We start from the raw sequence: 25829 nt of genomic DNA, 5'->3' as shown, positions 1-25829 counted from the left end.
AATGGCAATATGTTTTGCTAAATAACTAATAAGAAAATAAAAAACAGAATATGATTGTAATTATATACAAAAGCAAATTAAGAACATTATTATACTGAAATAAAAACTATACATAATTATACAGTACTTAGACTCAAATCAAAAAGGAAATACTATTATATAATAGAATAATGTAAAATAAAAAATAAGCAGCACAGATTAAGAAAATATAGTAAGTACGCATCCAGTATGAATTTGAATATGAAGACTGAAATTAGTTTTACATGCAGACAAAGCAGAGTGCTAAATAGGCACTCATTAAAAGAAATGCAATATTTCTTGTTTTGAAGTGATTAATTTATGTTAACAAAAATTTATCACAAAAAAGAAGTGCAACAAGTAGGGTTTTCATCAGATGATCTTGGCTTATATATACGAATGGTATGATCAGAGTAAACACATACAGTGGAACCTCGGTTCACAACCACAATTCGTTCCAAAACTCTGGTCGTAAACCGATTTGGTAATGAACAGAAGCAATTTCCCCCATAGGATTGTATGTAAATACAATTAATCCGTTCCAGACCATACGAACTGTTTTTAAGCACAAATATAGTTAATTAAACCATAGAATGCACAGTGTAATAGTAAACTAAATGTAAAAACATTGAATAACACTGAGAAAAACTTGAACAACAGAAAAAACTAACACTGCAATAGTTTACGGTATAGCGCTACCAACTGCTGGCTAAAAACACTTTTTTTTTTTTTTAAATGAGTTTTAAGCACAGGGAAAAAATGAACATTTGAAAAAATCCGTAATTTAATGAACCACCAAGAAAAGTAACATTGCAACAATGCACGCTACGAACCGATCGCTGTAAACAGAAGTGAAAACAAAATCAAGCCCAGTGCATTCTTTAACTGCCTTCCTACCTTAGGCATCCAGCCCCCTCTCTCTCTCGCTGTCTGTGTGTGTGCGCGTCTGTCTCTCTCTAGCGCTGCCTGTGTGTGTGCGCTTCTCTCTCTCGCGCTGCCTGTGTGTGTGCGCATCTCTCTCTCGCGCTGCCTGTGTGTGTGCGCATCTCTCTCTCTCTCTTGCGCTGCCTGTGTGTGCGCGTCTCTCTCTCTCGCGCTGCCTGTGTGTGTGCGCGTTTCTTTCTCTCGCACTGCCTGTGTGTGTGCGTCTGTCTCTCTCGCACTGCCTGTGTGTGTGCGTCTGTCTCTCTCGCACTGCCTGTGTGTGTGCGTGTGTGTGTGTGTGTCGCGCTCTCTCGCTCTCTCTCTCTTGCTCGCTGCACAGGAAATGCACAGGGAGAGACTGAACATGTACAAACCGAAAGGGAAACTGGCTTGTTCATATAACGAGTGTGTGGTCGTGAACCGAGGCAAACATTTGGCGAACTTTTTGATCGTAAACCGATTTGTACGTGTACCGAGACGTTCGTGAACCGAGGTTCCACTGTACTCTGAAAGTTTCAGAGATTTGTATATAAACTGCCAATCCGAGCACTTAAAGCTAATATCACATTATGCGACTTCTAGACTGATAGGATGTCAAACTTGGCAATTGCAGTAGTTGCTGATCTTGTCATACTTCAAATTACACAACTGGAAATTACAGTGTAAGTGAAATTACGTGACTATGTAACGACTTTCCAGCACAGACTGATGGTCACTGTAGCGTGCCATGACTGCCCTAAAACACTGAAATGTAACTGTTGTAACTAATCACTGCTCAATGAAGAAGCAGACAAACAACAGCCAAAAAGAAAACAAGCATAAGAACAGAAAAATAATAAATTATGAATACTATGTCAGGAAAATACTCACAAAACAATACCGATGAAAAAATAAACGTGCAATTACACAACACAGTAATTCTCCTTGATTTAGAGAATGAAAACAATAAACCAGACATACTGTATTGACAAAAGACAAATATCTGCCAATTTCAAAAAAGCATATATGACTATTTCAAAATTGTGTGAATGATAAAGGAATACAAAAAATAGTTAAAATTAAAAGCTAAAATATTATATTAATATACTTACTTGGCAATTTGTGGATTAGCCTCCTTCTCTAGGAGATACAAAGCTCTAAAGAAACGAAGCAGAAGGATACGAATAGGCATGATCAGGCTTCTCTGCTGGTACTGAAGTTGAACTGCACGTAACAGCTCCTCTGTAACAGCTGAAATGGACACAGAGCAAATAAATATGAATATTAAAAACTACTTACTGTATATATAGTATAAAAATGAAATACAATGATTGTAATGGTAAATTAGGGAGTTTAACAGGACACTATTTGCCAATGATATGCATATTTCTTAGATATAAAAACTATTTATGGAACAATTTATATATTAAATCAAAATAAATATAAAATACAGCTAAAAAACATAGCAGTTTTAACTTCATAAAATGAACCTGCTAATTACACATTTTGCTAGATGTGTTTTTGAAGTTTCTTTTTCCTAGAAAACGATGGGTATTTCAGCTACTCCATGTATAACTTTCAACTATATATTGTGACTAAATTTGAAAGGAAATTTCTTAGGTGCCATGTTTGGAGACTGATCATCCAATATATTGGAGTGACATTTAACACTCTAAATACCTGCAATTACAGTATTTAAACACAAGTTCTACAAACAGGAAGAAACTGAAGAGTTTATAAAGCGTGATTTACAGTGGCAAGAAATAGTATGTGAACTCTTTGTGATTGCCTGGGTTTCCATATTAATTGGTCATAAAATATGATCTGATCTTCATCTAAGTCACAAATATAAATGAACACAATATGCTTAAACCAGTAACACACAAACACTTACAATCTTTCATACCTCAACTGAATACACTCGGTGAACATTCACAGTGTGCTATGGAAAAAAAGAAAGTGAACATTGGATTTAATAACTGGTCAAGCCTCCTTTGACAGTAATAACCTCTAACAAGTGCTTCTGGTAGCTGTGGATCACACCTGCACAACATTCAGGAAGAATTTGGGACCATTCTTCATTACAGAACTGCTCTCTTGAAGTCAATCCATAGCATCTCTATTAGGTAAATGTCTGGGCTCTGACTGGGCCACATCAAAGGTGAATTTTCTTTTTTTGAAGACATTCTATAGAAGATTTACTTTGATGTTTAGGTTAATTGTCCTACTGCATCACCCAGCTTCCACTGGGTTTCAGCTGGCAGACAGCCATCCTGATATTATTATACCTCAGTGGTCTTTGGCAAATGTCAGGCGCACAATGATGTATTTTTTGGAGCACTGGCTTCCTCCTTGGTGTCCTGCCATTACTGTTCGATGTTTTCTATATTGTAGACTAATGAACAGAGATGTTAACCTGTTCCAATGATTCTTTCAAGACTTTAGTTATTATTCTATTTTTTTAAGCATTCTGTGGCATGCCTTTAGTGCAATCTTGGCTGAGCACCCATTTCTACAGAGAAAAGCCACAGTACTAAATCGTCTTCATTTATGAAGAGTTTGGAGTTGTAGTTGTGGACTGCTAAATATTTAAAATTATTATAATTCATTTGTAACTCTTTCCAGATTTATGAAAATCAAAAATTCTTGATCATACATCTTCAGAGGATCTTTTTTGTGAGGCATTCTTCACACCAGCAAATGCATATTGTGAATAGCAAACTCAAAGTATTTTGCGTCCTTTTTTATAGGTAAGAATATCTCTAAACCACAACTCCAATTGTGTTTTATTGATTGGACTGAAGTTCTGCTAAACACTGACTCAAATTAGCTTCTGTTGAAGTCTTCAGCCTAAGGGTTCACATGCTTTTTCCAACCTACACCTGTGAATGTTTAAATAATGCATTCAATATGTGCAAGAATAATACAATAACGTGTGTGTTATTAGTTAACTGAGATTGTTTATTACTGCAACTTAGATGAAGGTCAATATCCTAAGACAAATTTATTCACACATGCAAATATTTCCAAAGGATTTGCATGCTTTTTCTTGCCACTGTAAACTATAAAGACTGTGATTATATGACAATTCAGCTAGCACAATAAGTGATTCAAAAGTACAGAGCCCAGATCAAGCACAAGTGTGTATTCAAGGATTAATCATATAAAAGTTAGTAACACCTGCATGATTTTGCAGATTAGTTTCTCCCACCTTCTTCCATTATTAATTTAAATCACCCCTTTCAGATGTACAGTATTTAGAACACCAAGCTTCAAGTATAATAAGAAAAAAAGGATACATTTCCACATAACATAATTATAAACAGTACTGTATATGAAATGCTAATCAACAGTCAAAACCTGAATGTATTCCACAGTACACAGTCCCTTTGGAATAGTTTATCCATTGTTTTAAGACAGAAATCACTATTATGTAACACCATACACAGTACCACGTTTATATAGTGACCTTTTGTCCTTCTGTTTCATACTACAACCACAATTTCATTGAAAAAATTAATATGATGATAGAAAAGCTCTGTATACATGAAACCAAAACAAAACTGCATTGGGAGACAACAGGAAAGGAATGGTTTGACTGTAGGAGAGATTCGGGGTTGCAGAGACTATTGAACAGTGTAATAGATGCTGGTCAATCCTAGCGCAGTTTATAAAAGAGAACAATGTTCAGCATTCAGTAAAATGAAATGCATTTTATATGCAAATCACAAAAATAAAACATTACAGCAATATAACCTAAGCACAACATACACTTTCAAGGTAGTAAGTAGGAGCCGCTATATGATAGACAGTCTGCTTTTACAACTGACCCCTCCATATAGCTATTGTTGAGACATTTATAGACAGGAATTAAAAATAAAAATTAAAAACAAGCCAAAAACTCCTCTATAATCTCCCTTCAGCTCAATATATAAAGAGAAATCAATATGAGCATTAGACCCTTTCAAGACAGAAGGAAACTAATACATAAACAAAAACACAAACCATTCCCTAGCAACAATACCACAAACTTTTACACTAAATGACAAATAAAGTAAGATCTATCTAAAGCTGATGAAAGTACATACTGCATTAATACAGAAAAGGAACCACATGCATAAAGTCTCAAAAATGTCAGTAATGTGTGCACTAGTAAAATGAAAAGCATTCAAATAGTCAAAAAAAGAGGATTTAGTGGTTCCCAAAAAGGGAGAAACAGAACGTCCGGTTTGATCTGTCCCAAAACATATGCTATTGTAGTGTCTGGAAGCATTTTAGCAAAACTGACATGATTATAGCAATAGAGACAGATTTGCACTGTTCTCTTTGCAGGCAGTGTGCTGTCCTGCAATTATCTACAACCTCCTGAATTTTGCCAGACTGTACTGCACCAATGCTAACCAGTTAAAAAAAAAAGGTTACAAGTTGAAGCAGTCAAAAATGCATTTGTCATTATCTCAATTTTTTAAATTTTTGGATGTATTAGTATCTATATTTATTTATGTTTTTTTCTGTTGTAATTTTGTTGCCAATTTGTCTGCACTTGTTCAATGAGTGTTAACATTTTGCAAGCAGATTGTGTGGGTACTGACACATTGTTTGTAGCAATGAACTCCATTGCTGGTCATGTGGTAGGTTAACTGTAACATCATTACATTCCACCACAAAGATGGCAGGACACACTCAATGGTTTATCCAAACTTTGTATCAAACAAAATACTTGTATTAGTGAAGGAAAGTATAATCAGTTAGATTAAGGACTTTTTTAGAATTAATTGTTTCTGACTTGAAGTTTGGTTTCATTTTAGTTTTGGTATTTGGTGCTCATGATTAAATGTGCTCAGACCCATGCCTGTCTAGCAACCATTTTTTTTTGCTAGCCCCCTGAATGCCAGTCAGTTTCTGGTTAATTAACTTTCATTTTTAAAAAGTAAAAATTCTTTCTTTGGTTATGTCTTTCTGCAAAACATAATTTCACAACATCAACTGCTTTAAAATGAGTGCTTGAAAAGTTATTACTGTACAGAATGTAAATTCAGCAGAATGAATCTCTGACAATGTCATCTGAGGTCTAACCACAAATATTTTACAGCGATTCTGAAGAAATATCACAGCAAAACATCAGTAGATGACAAGAACCAGAAAAAACAGAGGAAAAAAAAAAGTTAACCTTTGTACAAGATCAAGCTCCCTCATTTCGATACTGCCGGAATTCTCCCCAAATACTAAAATAGGACCTTAATAGAAGAGTTTAAAGACATTTTCCAAGACACATTTGCAAGTCAACAGACAACACAGATTGTCTGGGTAAATATCTGTTGATTAACACTGGCACAAACCTATGACTGTGTTGAATTTGTCTGATGCACATGAAGTCTGTTAAAGTGAGTTGCTTCAATTCAAGTGTTTACTGTATTGGCTGTGCATCATTCAATTGTCAAAACCTTAAAGGCAGCACTATACATTTTAAAACTAATAATTGTTTTCATTCACTATATAAAATCATAAACCCACATTTTAAATAGTTATCTAAAGTAAAACATAACTAAATACATGGGCCAAAATGTAATTCACAACAAAACCTGAAGCCAAAGGACAAATATGGTGCTTGAGGTGCGAAATTAATAAATAGACAGAAAAACAAAAGTTATATGTCCTAGGTAATCTTCTCAAAATCATGTCAAAACAGACTGTTAAAGTTGTATTAAACTGTACAAAAGTAAATTGACAAATACCTTTTATATCAGAAGTAAACTGATCTTTAGTATTAGCTTGAATGGAAAGTATGACATATGGAAAGTGTTTATTACAATATAATTAAAACTTCTCGCAGTTTCAGTATATATCATGGTATAAATTGCCTGGGTCCTAGTGGTATCCCTTTCTGTACACCTTGATAATTGCTACTACTATAGCATGCATTTTCTGCAATACACACGCAGTAATATAAATTGAACAGCTGCAACAAATATACTATCCATTATAGGACATGCATGGCTATAGATTACTTAATCTCATGTATTTAAATTATCCTACAGCAAGTTGAAGCCATTGTCCAAAACACAGAAGTGTATGCATTTATACTTTTCACACGAACACCAGTTTAGGTGCGTATGTAGCAGTCATTTCAGCTGGATTGCCTTCACGATGTTGGCTCTACTGTTCTGTTGTGATGAAAAACGGCCTCTCTTCTGTCAATAGTGTGGAATCTTGCTTCCTGTATGCCTTATGTAGTTTTTTCTCCTGTGTTAGCAACCAATAGGCAGACAACTTCCAAAGCATGACTAGACCACAAATGTTCTACATGGGTAAAACAGTTTTGTTATGACTAGATAACTCTCAATTTTTGTAAATATAACAAAAACCTGAAATGCCCTTCTGACCAGTATGTCCAGTATTTCATAAGAAACTGCTCTAATGCTCCTTGGCCAATGCAGGATCATGTCAGGACTTGTGATTAGCCATTGTTCACATAAATACATTACATTTAACAGGATAACTCTATTTCCTTCTTTGTGCTGTGTACAATATACCAGTCAGATCTCAACTGAATTATGTAGAAGATGTATAAGTCTCTTTATAACACTGTTGATCACAAACTTTAGGTGTTACGCCTGGTGCTATTAGTAAAACTCCAGGCATACCTTTGTGTTTGTTGCAAATACCAGTTTAATTTGTCCTTTAACAATGACACATTAAATGAAAAATAACAATCATATGTAACATTTCCCCTTTAATTTTAATTACTTTAAAATTGCCATTTTTAAGGATGTGGTTAGTGTCATTAATACAGTATTAATTTTAGTTATCTCTGACAACATATATTTTCACAATAAGCATAGAGCTCTAGGTGTAAATTAAAAGCCAGATATAATTTAAAATTTTCAGATAATTAATAGTTCTAATGTTTGTCAGAATAATCAATTATCAAAATATATGTTGGTTGTAGCCTTACTGTGTACAACAATAGCCAATGCATGCTAATGCATAGATGAAGAGTAACAGATGGAAATGGTGATAATAAAGACTCAAAACGTTCCCACAAGACACACAGCCAACAGCCTTTCTGAAACAATAACTATAACAGAGGGTTCGCTCAAGTTGGACGGTTTGGAGACAAAGTCAGAGAGGCGAGATTGTGTTAGTTTGGACATGTGCAGAGGAGAGATGCTGCGTATATTGGGAAAAAGATGCTAAGGATAGAGCTGCCAGGCAAGAGGAAAATATGAAGGCCTAAGGATGTGGAGAGAGATGACATGCAGGTGATGGGTGTAACAGAGCAAGATGATGAGGACAGGAAGATGTGGAAAAAAAATGATCCGCTGTGGCAACTCCTAATGGGAGCAGCCAAAAGAAAAAGAAGTGTAGACATGGTGACTTATATACATTTAGATGTGTTACTATTTTATCTTCAAAGCCTTGCACTTCACAGGATCAACACATTTCAGGTATTACTTGCCTAAGATGATATGACACTTTTAGTATTTTATGACTTAGTACATATAATTTAGTAAATGTTGGTTAAATAATTAGAGCTTAAAAAAGTTTTATTTTATTATTAGGAATTATGGTTAGCTAGGAAAGGGTGATATAATAAGATTCCCATCTGCTGCAAGTTTCCATATAAAATTGGAAGATGACTGCTAGAAGGAAAAGCTAAAATAAAGTAGAAATTTTTTTTTTTTTTTTTGAAAGAACAACTGTTCTGAGTTTGTACAAAATGTCTTTCTCTCATTGTGTTTCTGGCCACATTTACACAAGTTCACTAGCAACAGAAATAATTTCTCCACAAAGAAGAAAAATGAGTTCTTAACTCTAACTTGTATTAAAGTTTAATTTACCACTAAAGTCGTCTTTAACAGTTCATAAGCAGAGGGCTGATAAAGTATGTTAAGTGCTATGTTAAAGAGAATTAAAGTGTTCCTCACTATTGACTTAGCAGACATGTTCATGCTAAAACTGGATTCTAACAAATGCCATTTTCACACTTAGCATACCAACCAATCTACCAGTGCTTTCCTTTCAATCTGTAATTTACTCTATCTTAACTGTGTGAAGTTACTTCTATTTTGACTAATTTAACAGAAAGATGCCAGCAAGACAAAAGGACAGAAAGAAAATTTTTTACATTATTAAGTTTATCTTTCCTTAGTGTTTATCATTGTGCATGGGGAATTTGGAGAGCATGTTGGTATGTGATTCAAAGAGGGCTTTCACTAATATCCAAAAAGAACCAAACACTATTTCATTAGACTAATACATATCCGTACTACCAATTGAGAAGGTAAAACGGATCTGCCACATAACTGTTCAAAAAATTTAATATCCAGTTGCATTTAATTCTGATTATAATATAGAAAGAACTCTTTAGTGCACATTTGATTTGAAAGTTGTTTTGGAAGAAAAAAACATTAATTAAAAAAATAAATCAAAGAATATCTTCAATCTATACATCTCTAATGTTTATCCCAACCTTTGTTCCTCTGAGTGACAGCAAGCCTCCAGACTACTTGTAACAACCCAGTCAGCTCTTTCGTATTTAGTTTGCTATCACATGACAGATTCTGTGTCACAAACATACGAATTGGTGAAAGCCACACAGAGTCCTGCTGCACCAAAGCAGAATTCGTCATTGGCACCATTACTCTGCAAACCATTAGGTTCAAACTTAGGGTATCCACACCAGCCAGAGAGCCAGAAGCTGATTTATCCCTAGAGAGAAAGAGAGAGAGAGAGAGAGAACAAATGAGAATGTACAAAAATCAAGCCATTTGCACAAAGATTCTACATAACTAATCTCAGTTAAAGTATTTTCTTAAGCTGTAATCCTCTTCCTATTAAATCTAATACATAGAAAAACATGGTAAAGGACAGATAAACAGGGTTTTACAAAATGTAGGTCATTCTTTGCCATTCACAATTGAAAATACCAATAAATTGGTTAGAATGTGACTGGTGTTGAATGTGTTCAAAATCAGAATTATGATAACCAGTACATTATGCAAAACTACAATGTATAGGTTCAGACTGAATGTACATCAATTTATTTTCATACACTATTTATACAGCATGGATTACAGCTAAAGAGAGTTTTCCAAAAGCCATAAATTAACAACTAATTAAAAAAATATACAGCCTAAATTATATAAATAAATATGCCAAAATCTTATGTGCAACAGACACAGGCCAATTCTCAGCTAACCCCTCCATGGGTTTACATACAACACTAATCAAGCAAGTTGAATTAATGTTAGAAATTTGGCACAGCTAAAGAGATATTTTAGAGTGGATCCTTGCCATCCTCAAGGCTTTCCAGTGATTGTTCAAGTATTACTGCTGTAAAGAAGTTGAAATAAATCCAAAGTTTAAAACCACCATACTAAATAATATAGTGTTATTTTTTTAATTGGATAAAAGGCAAATATATTTAAATTTAAATTTAGACTTAAAATTCCACATATTTACAGAAATGAGATACAGCAAAACACCAAATGACATTTAGAAGGGAAAAAATAAAGTAAATATTGTCTCTGCACTATTGTCACATACTTTATAGTGCAGTGATAGAAAAAAAATTACCTTTTCTTGCACAGGCAATATTTGGTCAATACCATATATATTTAGCCAACAGTTTTATCCCATATGATTTATGGCTTACCGATACATTATGCTTATTTCAGATTTAAAATGACAAAACTTTAACTCACACAAATCACACATTTATATTTCAGTTTCCATATTTCTACAATGTGAGAAAGGGAAAATGACTTCATTTAAGTAGTTGGAACTGAATGTACACAACTTTGTACTTTTCTAACAACTCAGCAACTAGTCTACTCTGTCTAGACCTAGCCTAACAAGAAAATGTAAATGTCAACAGAAGACTGATTATGCGTTACTATAGCAAAGTATCAGCTGAAACTAACTAAATTTCCCATCGGGATTAATAAAGTATCTATCTATCTAAGTATTTATAATATGTTTGGTCTTAATTAAACAGCTCGAAGATACTGTATACACATGCATACAGTATATATTTTATTCATTTATAAAAACACATATACAACTGCACACATAATATTCAAAGAAAGGTTTTCAAGAAAGCTATCCATTCAGAAGACTATACTTCATTCACAATTATTAGGCAAATGGTATTCCTCAGGACTCATTTTATTGTTGAACTAATACAGTGCTCTCTGTCAATACAAATTTATATTTTATATCAAACCTAAATGTTAAAACAAATTTTGTTCTTCTTCAGGGAAAATAGTTAGGCAACTAAATTACAAATTATTTCTCCCCAATCACTTGTTTATTCTCATCTTTTACAGTATGTAAAAGTGCGTACGGGACGGCAGTAGTATCACAGTACTGTACATCCAATAAGCAGTCAGGTTTATATAGTTTAGTGTTGGAAAATGTGTAGATAATAAGGTCAGAATACTGACTTGCCCGATAATTGTGCACACAGTGTACATCCTCCAAATTTCAGGTGTTTCTTCTGCATTACAAGAAAGAAGATTAAAGAAAGCACTACATGGACACTGATTACACCAAAAAAGAGTGACTGATATCTGCAAACTTAGCCACATTAAATATTGATTACGGATTATGCTACTGTAGTGCTAAATGTTCTTGCTTAGCTACTACCTGTGTCCTCGGTTTCCAGTATACACTTCAGTGGCCTGTGATGCTACTGAAGAAAAAAGAAAAAAAAAAAGAAAAAGCCACTGCAGAAAGTTGACAGATAAAAATACTTCTGGCACCTGTAATATACTAGTATTGAATCTACTTCCAGTACCGGTACTATTGTCATGTGAACACAGTCTAGTAACAACTAAAATAAGTATGACGATTTCTGCACATAGCCAAACCCATGGCTGCAGACAAAGAGAACTCAGAAATTTTGCAAAAAATAAATAAATAAATAGCGGCACTGAAAGGTTTTTGGTTTAAAAGTTCAAAAAAACACTAATCCGTAACAGCAGTTCAGCTACAGAAAATGTTGATTTTGGAAAACCAGAAGTGGTTATCTTTCATGATTAAAACTATACTTAACCTGACCTTATTCAATACATACCTTTTGACACCCTTATTTCTGTGTTTAGCGATTTCAACCTCAGAGTATGGAAAATACTTCATGAAACGATTCTTGAAATCGTTCAGATAATTTCCTCGGAACCAACTTTCCTGTTAATAAAAAAAAAAATAATAAAAAAAAAATTATCAATTTTTCCATAGGCAGGAAATAAAAATATATTCTACCTAGGTTTCTAGTAAGGAAAGAAGAGTTAATCAGGAATTAACATGCTTGTATGGAAAGTAAAATTAGCATTTAGCAATATCTTAAATAAGTTATCTATAAATTAGGGCTGGGAATTGATAAAAAAAATTAATCACATCATTGTATGTAATTAATCGCAATTAACTGCATCTAACATCAAAACATGTAATCATAAAAAGGGCTTGAAGTAAATACACATTGAGTCACAAAAATAAAGTAGAATCAACACAAAGGGGAAAAAACTAATACCATAGTTTAAACTTAAACAATGACCTTAAACCTGAACTTTTAACAAAATACTACTTAAGCAAGTACAACCTGAATTTAAATGCCTTCTTAAAAGATTGGCTTGTTTTCTTATTGTCTTCTTTTCAACCTATGTATTATAAGCACCTACACAAAGATAACAAAACAAATTCTGTGTAATTTTCAAATTGGCCTAGTAAATAAAACACAGACATGTCAAAGTAAAACTAAACAATAAAAATAAGAGAACATTTTGAATGCACAGCTGATGACTGATTTAATTCAAAGTATAAGAATCTCCTAAATGGGCATACATTAAAATTGTGTTAAAACTGTGCAAATACCATCCTCAATAACTTGATAATTATACTCTACACAAGTGCACTGTGAAAACATTATTGTAGTGCTCCTGGGTCCTGAGCAGAGAGAGAGAGAGAGAGAGAGAGAGAGAGAGACACTCTGCAGGTGGTCAAGACCTGTCTAAAGAGAATGGGACTACCTGGAGATGCTGACATGAAAGCAGCTCCGTGATTTCTGTTTTATAGACACATCACTTAGAGAGTGCATTTTAGCAGACAGAAGAAGTGTCAGGGGTCCAGATGCCACGGTGCGTTTTCACCAGCGAATATCAAAGCTGAGGGACAGTGGGCATACGAGTGCCCACTAGGTGCTGTGTCTGCAAGAACCAATTTCCAAATTGATTTTGTTGATGGCATCTCTGCTAGTCAAGACCCTTCGGACTATTTAGCACATGTATAGATTTAATTTTTTGTGATTTTTTGGGATACAAAAGGTGTGTCACCACAGAAACATTGGAAAACACTGCTCTACCTACACCTTTGCTCCTCACATGCTAAAAAAGAGCTCTGTAGCTGCCATCATGCTTAAAAACTAACGCCATGCATTATAGAAGTGGTTATGCTGCGTTCTTTGCATAAATTAACAAAGAAGATGCAAACTGGATTAATGGGTAGGAATAATCATTACACTTGTATTTTGTAGAATTATGTTAGGGCAGTCAGCACTGCGAGCTACCTGACAGAGTGGCAAGTTAAATACAGAGGTACTAGAGACTAATTTTGGTTTTACTGCCACTCAAAGAAAAGTTATTTTGCTCTTAGGTGGTATGACATTGACTCAATCTACTTACAGAAATGTGAAAAGGAAAAGAAAAAAAAAGCACACTTTTTATCTGTGTTACTTTTCTCTAGCATTGCATCAGGACTGCCAATATCCCCCTCCACCCCTTGCCCCCCACTCGCCTTGTTGTCTGCCCTGGATGCGACAACATTTTTTAATGCATTAAACTGGCTACATTAATCGCAAAAATTAATGTGTTAACTTTCCCAGGCCTACTATGAATATTTCTCTCTATTATAAAAGAAAATCTTGAGACAAGACTATTGCCAAGAGATTTTTTCAAGTCCTGCCCTCTCAACCATTTTCTAACATGGCCACGGTCCTCTCACCTCTCATTCATGTGAATGCTTCTGTCAGACACAGTTCCTGCACTCTCAGCTCTTATAAAATTTTACGTTTTCCTCACTTTAAGGTCCCAATAAAAGAAGACTTATTATGTCCAAATCTTACTGAGGAATTTCATCCCGAAGGGTTAGCAACAGAAGAAATGACTACACGGGCAAACCTAGCACCAAGAAATGATGAAGTCATACGAATTAACGTGAAAATTGTTGATCGGTTACACGATAATGGCATGAAAATTTTAACATGCGACAAGAAAGCTAATGTAGTACATCTTCCGCAGATAACATATGACACCAAAGGAGACCTTGATATGCCATTCCTATTAAATCATTTACAGTTTCCCGTTACAATAGCTTTTGCTATGACAATTAACAAATCACAGGGACAAACATTCAAAAAAGTCGGTTTATTTATTAGAGAGAAAGAAATGATATTCACTCACGGGCAGCTATACGTTGCGTTGTCTCAATGCAAGTCTAAACACGAAATCAAAATTCAATGCGATATTGACAAAAAGTTAATTCAAAAAATTGTTTTACTGAAGTTTTACAGTAAAAGTGTAAGTTTAAAAAGTATTTGCATGTTAATTTCAAAGCCAAACAGAACGAAAACATATAACGCAACATGAAACAATTTTCTTTCAATTTATTAAGTTTTAATATTTTTTACTATGTTTAATTACTCGCTGTATTGTAAAATAGTTAGTTCTATTATGCATATGTAACAATTCCCAAGAAAATAACAATCTGTTTAAATTGTACATCTGCTTCCCCATACACAAGCAGCAGATCTGTGAAGTAGCTAGTGCGTAGCACCCGCCCAGGGGTTGGCTAGCGAAGACAGCAGGGGGCAGAGCCCCCTAGTAGAAATATATATCAATATACCTTTAAACCACCAGTCTGCAGAAAACATGTGTCTGGTCAAATAGCTGCAGTTATTGGTTGCTAATTAAGAGAGTGATTAGAATAAAAGTCTGAGGACGCTGCACTCTTATAGAATCTGAGTTTGACACCCCTGCTATAAATCATAACTTGGCTTGTCACACATTTGCCTTACAGGGTTGCAAGTTTTCACTGATGAAAAACTTAATGCATATTACTCCCGATCTGAATTGTTTTCAATCATTTTTAAAACAAAAGATTGAATATGGATTCTTGTGGTTAAGACCAGTCACTTTTTTGTCTCAAAATAAATGATGTTAAAAAAGAATTAAATGCACGGTTACTGTCATCTTCTACTCACTATTAAGATATGACCATTAAGTGTTCTTTAATAAACAAGATTCACTCAAGCTCTATAGAAAAAGTAAACAACAAAACACAAAATTCTGGAAAAATAATACGCATAAATTCTTTAAATGAAGTAAAATTGTATACTGCCAACTGTTTATGAATCAAAATATCTGTTCAAGTAAAAAAAAAACACTGGTGCAGTGGTCAAATAAACACTGCTCTTCCGGTATTGAGTGGAGTCTGCATTTGAGTACCTTTTCACTGGCTTTCCCTAGGAGGGCTGGGAGTATAGTCTCCTGATAATAACACACCATTTTTAAACACACCATTGTTAAAAAAAGGAAACAAACAAACCATTTTTGAAGCAATATCCACACAGGTTACACGATACTAAGAAAGCATGCATGTTAACTAAGCAACACTACAGTCAGTGCTTTTAACATTTTGTTAGGATTCTGACTAGGCTTATAGCTTTGCGACAGAAGAGCTTCTAAAGTATCACAGTCACCTGTGGTACAGAAACAAACAAACACTTCCTTAGATGATTACTGCACTGAATCCTCAAAATATTGTATTAACTGCCTAACAACATTTCCAGTTGAAGTCAACATTTGCCCAGCCTTGCTGAGAATAGTCAGGGTAACATTCCGACCTACCCTTCCCAAGTCATAAAGTGGTTTCCGGAACCACTTTTAGATCATCAGAAAATTAAGTGTCTCTCTATAAAGAGACTTTAGTTTTGTCTACCATTGAAAACAACACTCATTTCATAAAACACTTGACATTAACACATAATGCGACTCAGGGTCAGAGTTCTATGCAATTACCGTTAAGCCAGAGTAAGACTAGGGGCGACATGTAATGGTATGCTTTAACAGCGATAAGTACAAATAACATTCATGACAGTATTCTGCTGCCATCTAGTGGGTAAAATGGTATTACTCTGCAAAAACTCATGAATATTTCTATTAATTTTGCCACTCTAAGGTAACACATCAATATTTATGAGTGAGGTACAGTCTTCAACCAAAACTAAGCGGCATGTAAACAAGAAGCTATAAAGCTAGTTTTAGAACAGACTGAAACTGAACCATAAGTTGAATTAAATGATAGTGATGACAATTTGAATTGGTCATCAGTTGTTGACACAGATAGTGAAACTGATGCATGCAACACTGTACCACACTGCCATGATACCTGGGGAATTTGGTTGCCTGAAGGTTCACTGTAATTTAAGTAGGTGCACAGAAAAAAGGAAACATGAATGCGATCAAGTAGAAAGACGAGAAGATGTTAGCACCCTAATCACCATCCACAATGCAGCAACTGCCATTTGTGTCAGAGGGCTTATGATATTCTCTAAACCTTGCAATATCATAGCCTGCAATAATAATAATAATAATTCATTACATTTATATAGCACTTTTCTCAGTACTCAAAGCGCTATCCACACAGGGAGAAACCAGGAAGCGAACCCACAATCTTCCAAAGTCTCCTTACTGCAAAGCAGCAGCACTACCACTGCGCCACCTGTGAGGATAACACAGAGGGCACATGGATAGTGCGGATCAAGCACTCTCAATCTACCCTCTCATGTTCAAACAACAGAAAAATATTATAAGACAATTGTGCAAAGAAACTCATTCTACTGTCCCGATTGCAACATCAAACTGTGCAATGGTGACTGTTCCAAAACATATCATACTAAGGACATATACTAAATCAGCATCAGAACAGCAGTAAAACACTAGACATACCTATTTATGCTGATGTTTTAAAATTTACATGTTTCATTTACATATAATAACATTATTTCTTGTTGAATAAAACTTAATGTTTTGGACTAGTTTTTCAAGGGGGTAAACACAACGCGAATGAGGCTATCTGTCTGTGAAATCTGGAAATGCCCATTGTAACATTGTATAGAAAGCCTCATTGTTTACTTTGATGATGTCACTCACTGTTAGTATACACTAATGTTTCCTGGGGCTGCTGTTATGACAGGTACCAATGGCCTCCAGGACATAACCCCTTATAATATTCTACACTAAAAACTAGAACTAAAGTTCTAATCAAATTCCAAGGGGGAACATCCCCTGAAATTTACGAAAATCTCTTCAGGATGCAATCCCAAGACACCGTCAATATGTGCCAAGTCTTAAAGGTCTATACATCTCATAATCTTGACTATCTACACTTAACTAACTGGTGATCAGATGACAGCTCTTTATTTAACCATCCAGAATATATGGCTTAAGGTAAGACAACATGACTAACAAGTTGATTATTGATGTTTTGCCAACTGTATATATTTTTAAATGTCATTCTGTGTTTGAATATGGTGTGATAATACCTATGTTTTATAATACAAATTAAAACTTAAAAATGCAGAGATTGTCATGCTAATTTTGGTAAAATATTAACAGATCTAGACATAAACCATATTCCAGTTGCAGTTTAAAATTGGAGGACATAAAAATATTTAACTATTTTGTGGCAAATTTACAAAGCATTAAACAAGTAAAATAGAGAAAATGTGTTTGTCCAACTTAATAAAGAGTATAATAATAATGTAAATAAACAACACAATTAGTTCTTCAGGGCTTTCAATACAATTTTGAAGAAAACAGCATATTAATAATACAAGTATGACTGATACTGATTATAAAACTGGTCAGAAAACAATTGTCCACATTTCTTTGTCTTGCACAATTTGCCCCAAAACTAGCAACTCATAGGAGAGCATCTACAGTAGATTTAAACTGATAAGGGCATAAATAAAGAAGTAATACATACAAACACTAGGCATTCTAGAATACTCTATGTTAAAAGTCAAAATCATCATGGGCACTTGCCATATTTGGAAACAGGTTCTGTGTTGTTGCCAGTTGCCGAAGAAGACAAATAATGCTGAGAACATGGTAAAGAAGCAAAATGCAATCAGGTTCTAGGAGATTGCCAGGTGTTGTGCCAGTTCGATCTTCAGGACATGCTTCTATCCAGCACTCAAAAAGGATTGGAATTAGAGTCTGGATAAAACTCTTCAGACTCTCTGCAGAGGTCAACCCTTCTTCAGCAACAGTAACCAGTCCTAGTGAAGTTCTGGGAAAATACACAACTGATTCAGAAACAATACATACTGCTAACCCATGCAGCTTTTTAAGCAAACCCTCTTAAAAAAAAAAAGACACTTTGACCAACAAAGTCTTTACAAAGCTTTCAGCTCTTTTAACTGTTTTATTAGGCATCTAAATGTAGATTTAGATTTAAATCTAAATCCATCAAAGAATTTCAGAGATTTTAGGGGATCTACTTATTCTATTGTGGGGGTGGGAGTTAAGTTCGAAATATTGATACATTAACTCTAAATATTGTTATATATTATCAAAAATGTCCTTTCTTAGTGAATACATACTTCCCTAGATGTACCATCCTTCCAAATTGCAGCTTCATAACTAAACTAAACAGGAAATAGTATTTTTGTTGATGAGTGAGGAAAAGAATGAGTCTATCAAATTTAATATACTGCAAATATACACACACACACAGATGTATACATACATTTTGTAGATAAAAAAGCTTCATATTACAGTTAGCCCTAAGGCTAGATAAAAACTAGCAGTCTAACAAAACAAAGTTAGGTTATGGGTGACAATGTTACTGTACTACTACAGATCTAAAGGAAAAGGCATTTGTTATAAACATTTGAGAGTTTTTGTGTTCCTACGCGTACCTCAAGATATACAGTGTGTTCAAAAAGCATTTAGACTCTCTTCACTTTCTACACACTTTACAGTGCTTTATCCATTTGAAATTAAATCTACATTTGCCGTTTTTACCCAAAATCTATACTCAACCTATAATAACAAAGTGAAAACATGTTTCTTAAAGGTTTGCAAATATATTTATAAAAAAAAAATCAAAAAATTAAAATTTCTTATTCATATAACATATTGAGACTTTAAATTCAGTAGTTTGTAGAAACCTCTATCCTCCTCCTAAAACAAAGTGGGAAAGTACTGGTTTATATTACCTGAAATTAGAAAAAAAAATCATATTCTCTTTACAAGGATCTGTTCAATATTGTTTTTCAGAATATGGCAATAATTCATTCATGTAATTCTAAAGTAAGCCTAGGCTGAACTAATGTGAAACTTTTCATTTAATTTGATATTTTGTCCTATATAAAGAACCATTTTAGATGGGACTCTAATCATATAGCTCTATCACAAGCATGAGTGGCGAGATTAATGGATTGTCTACAAATATATTATTGTACTTGCTATTTCATGCTATATTATTTTAATTTGACTGGGCTGATTTTTGTTTTTATAATGTCTTCATTAAAAATAGTTTATTATGAAGACACTGCTTTGCTCTGACCTCAGCAAAAAGAAAGCTAATCAAATTACACCTTATTTTATCTTGGAAAAGGTACAGTACCTATGTATGGGGGAAAAACAAACTATAAAAAATAAAACTGCATGTTGTTGGTAATAACAAAACACATGTTTAAGGTAGTAAAAGTGTAAAAAACAGACAAAGAGGAAAACAAGGAGAGTCAAGTAGCCATCTACTACATAATTTACCAGTTTTTTTTATTTATTTTTTTTTTTTTATTTACCTGAGCTGGAAGCATGATTTCACATTGGGTTGGGAACCAGAGTTTTCAAATAGCTGAATCCCTTCTGTTCCAAAACTGTGCTCTTCCCAGGTGATGTCTAATGGAGAAATCTGTGAGGCACTTGACTTTCTTTCATCAATCTCAAGAGTATCTGCTTGTGCTCTACAGTTTTGCCCAGCTGTAGGCTGCTGGTCCACTAGAGCTTGCAGAAACTTACAAAGTCTAGTCAGAACACTCAAACGCCACTTCTGGGAGCTGTATTTACGATCTGGGTTCACAGAAAGTATCCATCCAGGGGTTTTTAAAGTCTTAGAGTATCTCTGGTGAGAAATTAACTCCACAAAGTTTTTTAGCAGGACACTGCTACAGCTGGTAAGAAGTTCTGGGTAATGTTCAAGCAAGATGTCCAGAACATTTAAGGCATCCTCCTGGATAGCTTCTGTGATGTGAGTCATTGCACTAGAAAGGTGAGCACTCACAAGTGGGAAGAAAGGGGCAATATGCTTTGGAGGGATACGAACAGCCAAAGACTGCAGTAGACGGATTGCAGCTGAGCGGACAGGAGGGTCTTTGTCTGTGAAGACTGCTGTTACTTCACTTAGAATGCTGGAAAGATGAGTCTGCAGCACAAAAGAATGCTGGGTGAGGAGCTCTTTTAGACCAGATAGTGCACTCTGCTTCACTCCAGCACTGTAGTGATGCATCTGACTCAGGAGGTCCTACAAGAAATTCAGAGTTTAATATCTCACAAATAATACACTGATGACTACATAAATCTCTCCGATAAACCAACTATGCATTCCTGTTTTAATAACTTACTTTAACACCAGGGTGTTGTGCCGTGTTAGCCATTATGAATATAGTGAAAAGTCAAGCAAAATGACACCTTTTATTGGCTAACTAAAAAAATGACAATATGCAAGCTTTTGAGGCAACTTAGGCCCCTTCTTCACTACTAACATACTTTAAAAATTTGAATAATTTATTTTTTCATTTCTGTTAGTTTTTTAGCAGGTGAGAATGAATAGGGAGGTGTAGGTATCAAATGAAAATGTGAATTTCCCCCTGGGATTAATAAAGTATCTATCTATCTATCTGAAAGGAAACTCTAACTCAAAACCTTATATTGGCCAATAAATATAACAAACATGATATGCAAATGTCTAAATGCATTATATCAGACAACAGCAATTACTTGCATATACTGAATAAATATTAAGTGCTCTTAAACAAATATAATAAAAAAAAAAAAAACACCATTCAGGCAACATGCTTACCTTGATATTCAGCTTCCTGTGAGTAGCAGGCAAAGACTGATCAGTCTTTAACTGCTCAGTAATGTGAATGGCTTTTGTCCTGAAATTTACGTTAGTTGTGTTGTCTGGTTTAGCCTTCCTCTTGCCAACCCTGAGTTTAACCTTCTGAAAGTCATCTTGTCTTTTTCTTTTCTTCGTCATTCTAAAAGATTAAAAAAATGCTATTTTCAAACCATTACTGCACCATTAGTAGAAATCAGAATCATTCCAAAGGCTATCACAACATAGCAGGACAGAGAAACAGTTTCAGGCTGCAAAGCATGCAATGACATGTGACTAATATATTTAAGTGAAAAATGCAAACAATAAAATTAATATGGTTCCCAACAGGACTTTGTCAAATTGGAAATGACTTAGCAAGCAGAAGAGATCCATCTCATTTGTTTCAGACATCATTTTATGGTCTTGGACAACTACCTGGACAGAGTCTAGAAAAGTCAGTTTGCACAGGGAGGGCTGACTTAAATTACACTTTTTGTTATATTGACTACTCCATGACTTTAAAGATTGACAGGGTATTAAATGAATATTATTATAGGATTTCATATCTATGAATAAACTCATGGCTATAAGTAAACAAATTTGATTACTGCTCAGCCTCTTGTATCCCACCAAACTGAAAGTGGAAGTTCATGGCCAATTTTATGTATTTTCAAGCAAGGAGGAAGCTGAAAAGGAATTAAAGAAGCTGTTCCCGACACTCTTTTGAAAGACAATAATGAGCTGTATCCTGTCATGACATGGCAAGGAGCTATCACCTGCTGTCTGATCCACTTGTAAAGATATAGGTATTATAATCATACATCCTTTTCTTTACTTGGATGCTATAAGTTTATGTTTTAATTACAGTAATAGATGCGAGTATGTGGAAGTTATAGACGTGAGTGTTTGGATGTAATTAAAGTAGGGTTTTTTTTTACTTCCCTAAAGAAGACTGTTTAACATCATACCCTTGGTTTATTATTATTTCTATTATTGCATTAGGACTTACTTTGCTTATCTTAGACCACTTTTCAACACCATTCCCAGGGTTCATTATTTTATTATCTTATTATTTTAAAATTGCTGAGGATTATATTTTAAGCTTAAAGACTGTTAATGATTATATCTTTGGGAGATAGAATTTAAACTTTAGCTGCAATAGATATCTCTACTTTTTAATTCTCAAACGTCGCTGCAGGGGGGGGTCATGTTTTGTTTTGGACATGCTCTGTCTCTCGGTATGTTAGAGGACTGGGACATTGTGAAGTGGGGTCTAGCCTCATGTGGGGAGGTAAAATGGGGGAATAAGGGGGTGAGAGAAGGAGAGCAGATTATATCTAATCTATCCTTTTAATAATTACTATCAACACAACAATAGGCTGTATGGCAATAACTTGTGGGAAAATTGGAAATTAAGATTAAAACTGCCTCACTACCAGTAAAGACTATAAAATGACATTAAAAATTCAGAATCAATGTCTCCATGATGGGACAGTTAATTTTGTGAGCTGGAATGTTAAAGGCCTGAATCACGAATTAAAGAGAAAGAAAGTATGCTCTCAACTAACAGGCTTAAACGCTAAAATAGTATTTTTACAGGAGACCCACTTACTAAGCAAGGATCAATTCCGGCTACAAAAAGACTGTACTGGCCAAATGTTCCATTCTAGCTTTACAAATAAAACTAGAGGTGTGGGAATTCTCATACACAGAACAGTCCCATTTGTAGCATCAGATGTAGTATCGGATCCTGAAGGGAGATATGTGATGGTCATGGGCAACTTATTTAATTGTAAAATGATTTTGATAAATGTTTATGCACCCAATGTCGATGATAAGGAATTCAAGCAAAATCTATTTGCATCCATTCCCAATGTGAACACTCATAAAATGATAATGGCTGGGGACTTTAATTGTGTTTTAAATCCACTCTTAGATAGGACTCCTGCCACAAGGGGGACGACATCTAACACTGCAAAGACAATTACACAGTTTGTAACCGACCACAACTTATCAGACACCTGGAGGTTTCTAAACCCAAACTCAAGGAAATATTCGTTCTACTCACCAGTGCATCATAGCTACTCAAGAATTGATTATTTCTTTATAGATAATAATTTCTTGCCTACGATTATGATCTCCGATCATGCACCTCTAGTTTTGGAGCTAAAATCATTATTCCCCCCACACTCACCTCGCAGATGGCGCCTTAACCCACTTCTATTAACAGACGAGAACTGTACAGAATTTATATCCAAACAAATTAGCTTCTTCCTAGAGACAAACACACCCTCAGAGGTCTCTACAGGAACACTCTGGGAAACTCTAAAGGCCTTCTTAAGAGGACACATTATTTCATATCTTTCCCACAGAAATAAATTAGAAACCAAGAAAGTGTCAGAGCTAAGAAGTGAAATTACTAGAATAGATGAAGAACAAGCCAGGTGTCCAAGTGAGGCTCTTCATAGGAAAAGGCAGGCTCTGCATACAGAACTCAACATCTTGACAACTAAAACTGAACAACTTATTTATAAATCAAGACATCATTACTACGAACACGGAGAAAAAGCTAATAAGCTTTTAGCTCAACAAATCCACAAGCAAGAAGTTTGCAATGCAATCCCAGTAATTACTAATACTAATGGAGATGAAATCATTGGCCATAAAAATATAATGCACACATTTAAAGACTACTATAAAACCTTGTATTCTACTGAGTTTAAAGAAGAAAACAAACAATCTAATGCATTTTTGGATATATTACAGATACCACAAACCCTATCAGAATTACTAGATGCTATAAAGTCACTTCAAGGCGGGAAATCAGCAGGCCCTGATGGCTACCCTATAGAATTTTATAAGAAATTCTCCACTCAGCTAGCTCCCCTCTTATTAGCAACATTTACAGAAGCTAGAGACAATCAAATTCTACCTCAAACTTTTCATCAAGCATTAATCACCGTCTTTCTTAAACAAAATAAGGACTTGTTACAATGTACATCATACAGACCAATTTCACTTCTGAATAATGATGTTAAGATACTCTCAAAAATCATAGCTAGGAGGGATGGAGAAAGTGCTGCCTTAGGTAATATCACAGGATCAAACTGGATTTATTACAGGCCGACACTTACCTACCAATCTTCAACGCCTGTTTAATGTATATTCACCAGCAAAGTCAAACACCCCAGAGATATTATTATCATTGGATGCAGAAAAAGCATTTGATGTGATTGAATGGAACTACCTTTTCACTGCATTGGAGAAATTTGGGTTAGGCCAGAATATTTGTGCATGGATCAAACTACTGTATACCAGTCCAGAAGCCTCAGTCTGTATTAACAACATTTGTTCAGACTACTTTAAACTAGAACGTGGCACCAGACAAGGATGCCCTTTGTCACCACTGCTGTTTGCAATCGCCATTGAACCACTGGCGGTCCACTGTCGAAATTCTTATCAGATAAAGGGGATTATCCGAGAAGGACTGGAAGAGAAAATTTCTCTATATGCAGATGATATGGTCTTATATATATCAGACCCAGAAAAAACTGTGCCTGCAGTTTTAACAGCACTTTCAGATTTTCAAAAGGATTTCTGGTCTCAGAATTAACTTGAATAAAAGTATACTCTTTCCAGTGAATTCACAAGCATATAATATCAGATTGGACACCCTACCTTTTACCATAGCAGATCAGTTTAAATACCTAGGGGTAAATATCACAAGTAAACATAAAGCTCTTTATCAACAAAATTTCACTGTCTGTATGGAAAAAATTAAGCAAGACTTGCATAGATGGTCAACCCTTCATCTAACTCTAGCCGGAAGAATTAACATTGTTAAAATGAATATCCTTCCTAAGCTTCTTTTTTTATTTCAAAACATCCCAATATATATCAATACATCATTTTTAAGAAATTAGATTCAACCATAACCTCACTTATTTGGAACTCAAAACATTCACGTATCCAAAGAGCGACCCTACAAAGACCTCAGGCAGAAGGTGGCATGGCTCTACCTAATTTTCAGTTTTATTACTGGGCAGCAAACACACAAGCCATAAAAACCTGGACACAAATAAATGAACATACACAGACCTGGTCCGCAATAGAAGTAAAATCCTGCAGAACTTCTTTATATTCCCTGCTCTGCGCTCCAATAAATGCAAGTTATCGCAAATATACTAATAACCCAATTGTGCTTCACTCACTCAGAACATGGAACCAAATTAGAAGATTTTCCATCTTAAATTGCTTTCTATCTGTGGCACCCCTGCAAGAGACCCACCTCTTTCAACCCTCCCAAACATATCCAGTTTTTAATATCTGGAAAAGATTTGTTATTAAATTGCTCAGACATCTTTATATAGACAACATCTTTGCATCCTTTGAACAATTACATTCCAAATTTAACCTTCCAGCTACACATTTCTTTCACTATCTTCATATTAGAAACTTTGTCAAACAGAACCTGCCTGATTTTCCTCATCTCGTACCCTCCACCATGCTAGAAAAAATACTGCTCAACCTCGAGAACTTAGACACCATTTCTGCAATTTATAAAATTTTATTAGAGTCCCTACCTTTCAAAGACCCAAGAGGACATTGGGAAAAAGATCTCTTAATTAATATATCAGAAAAGGAGTGGAAGGTAGCAATGCAGAGAATTCACTCAAGATCCATATGCGCAAAGCATAGAATTATTCAACTCAAAATTATATATCAAGCTCATCTGTCTC

The 25829-nt window shown here is 34.8% G+C and overlaps 1 protein-coding gene across 1 annotated transcript in view; it reads right to left on the bottom strand.

The window, feature by feature from the left end:
• tex10 (testis expressed 10) overlaps nt 1-25829 on the bottom strand; it is a 120231-nt gene that overhangs the window by 85851 nt on the left and 8551 nt on the right. Inside the window, exons 2-7 of the mRNA XM_051935563.1 lie at nt 21070-21250; nt 19793-20511; nt 17997-18270; nt 12002-12111; nt 9395-9633; nt 2034-2172 (exon numbers count right to left, since the gene is read on the bottom strand). Coding sequence (XP_051791523.1) covers nt 2034-2172; nt 9395-9633; nt 12002-12111; nt 17997-18270; nt 19793-20511; nt 21070-21249 — 1661 coding nt within the window. The 5' untranslated portion in view covers nt 21250. The remainder of the gene's footprint in view (nt 1-2033; nt 2173-9394; nt 9634-12001; nt 12112-17996; nt 18271-19792; nt 20512-21069; nt 21251-25829) is intronic.

Source organism: Erpetoichthys calabaricus, chromosome 13 (genome assembly GCF_900747795.2).
Source record: "Erpetoichthys calabaricus chromosome 13, fErpCal1.3, whole genome shotgun sequence".
Taxonomy (NCBI): Eukaryota; Metazoa; Chordata; class Cladistia; order Polypteriformes; family Polypteridae; genus Erpetoichthys; species Erpetoichthys calabaricus.
This window is presented reverse-complemented; position numbering and strand designations above follow the sequence as displayed.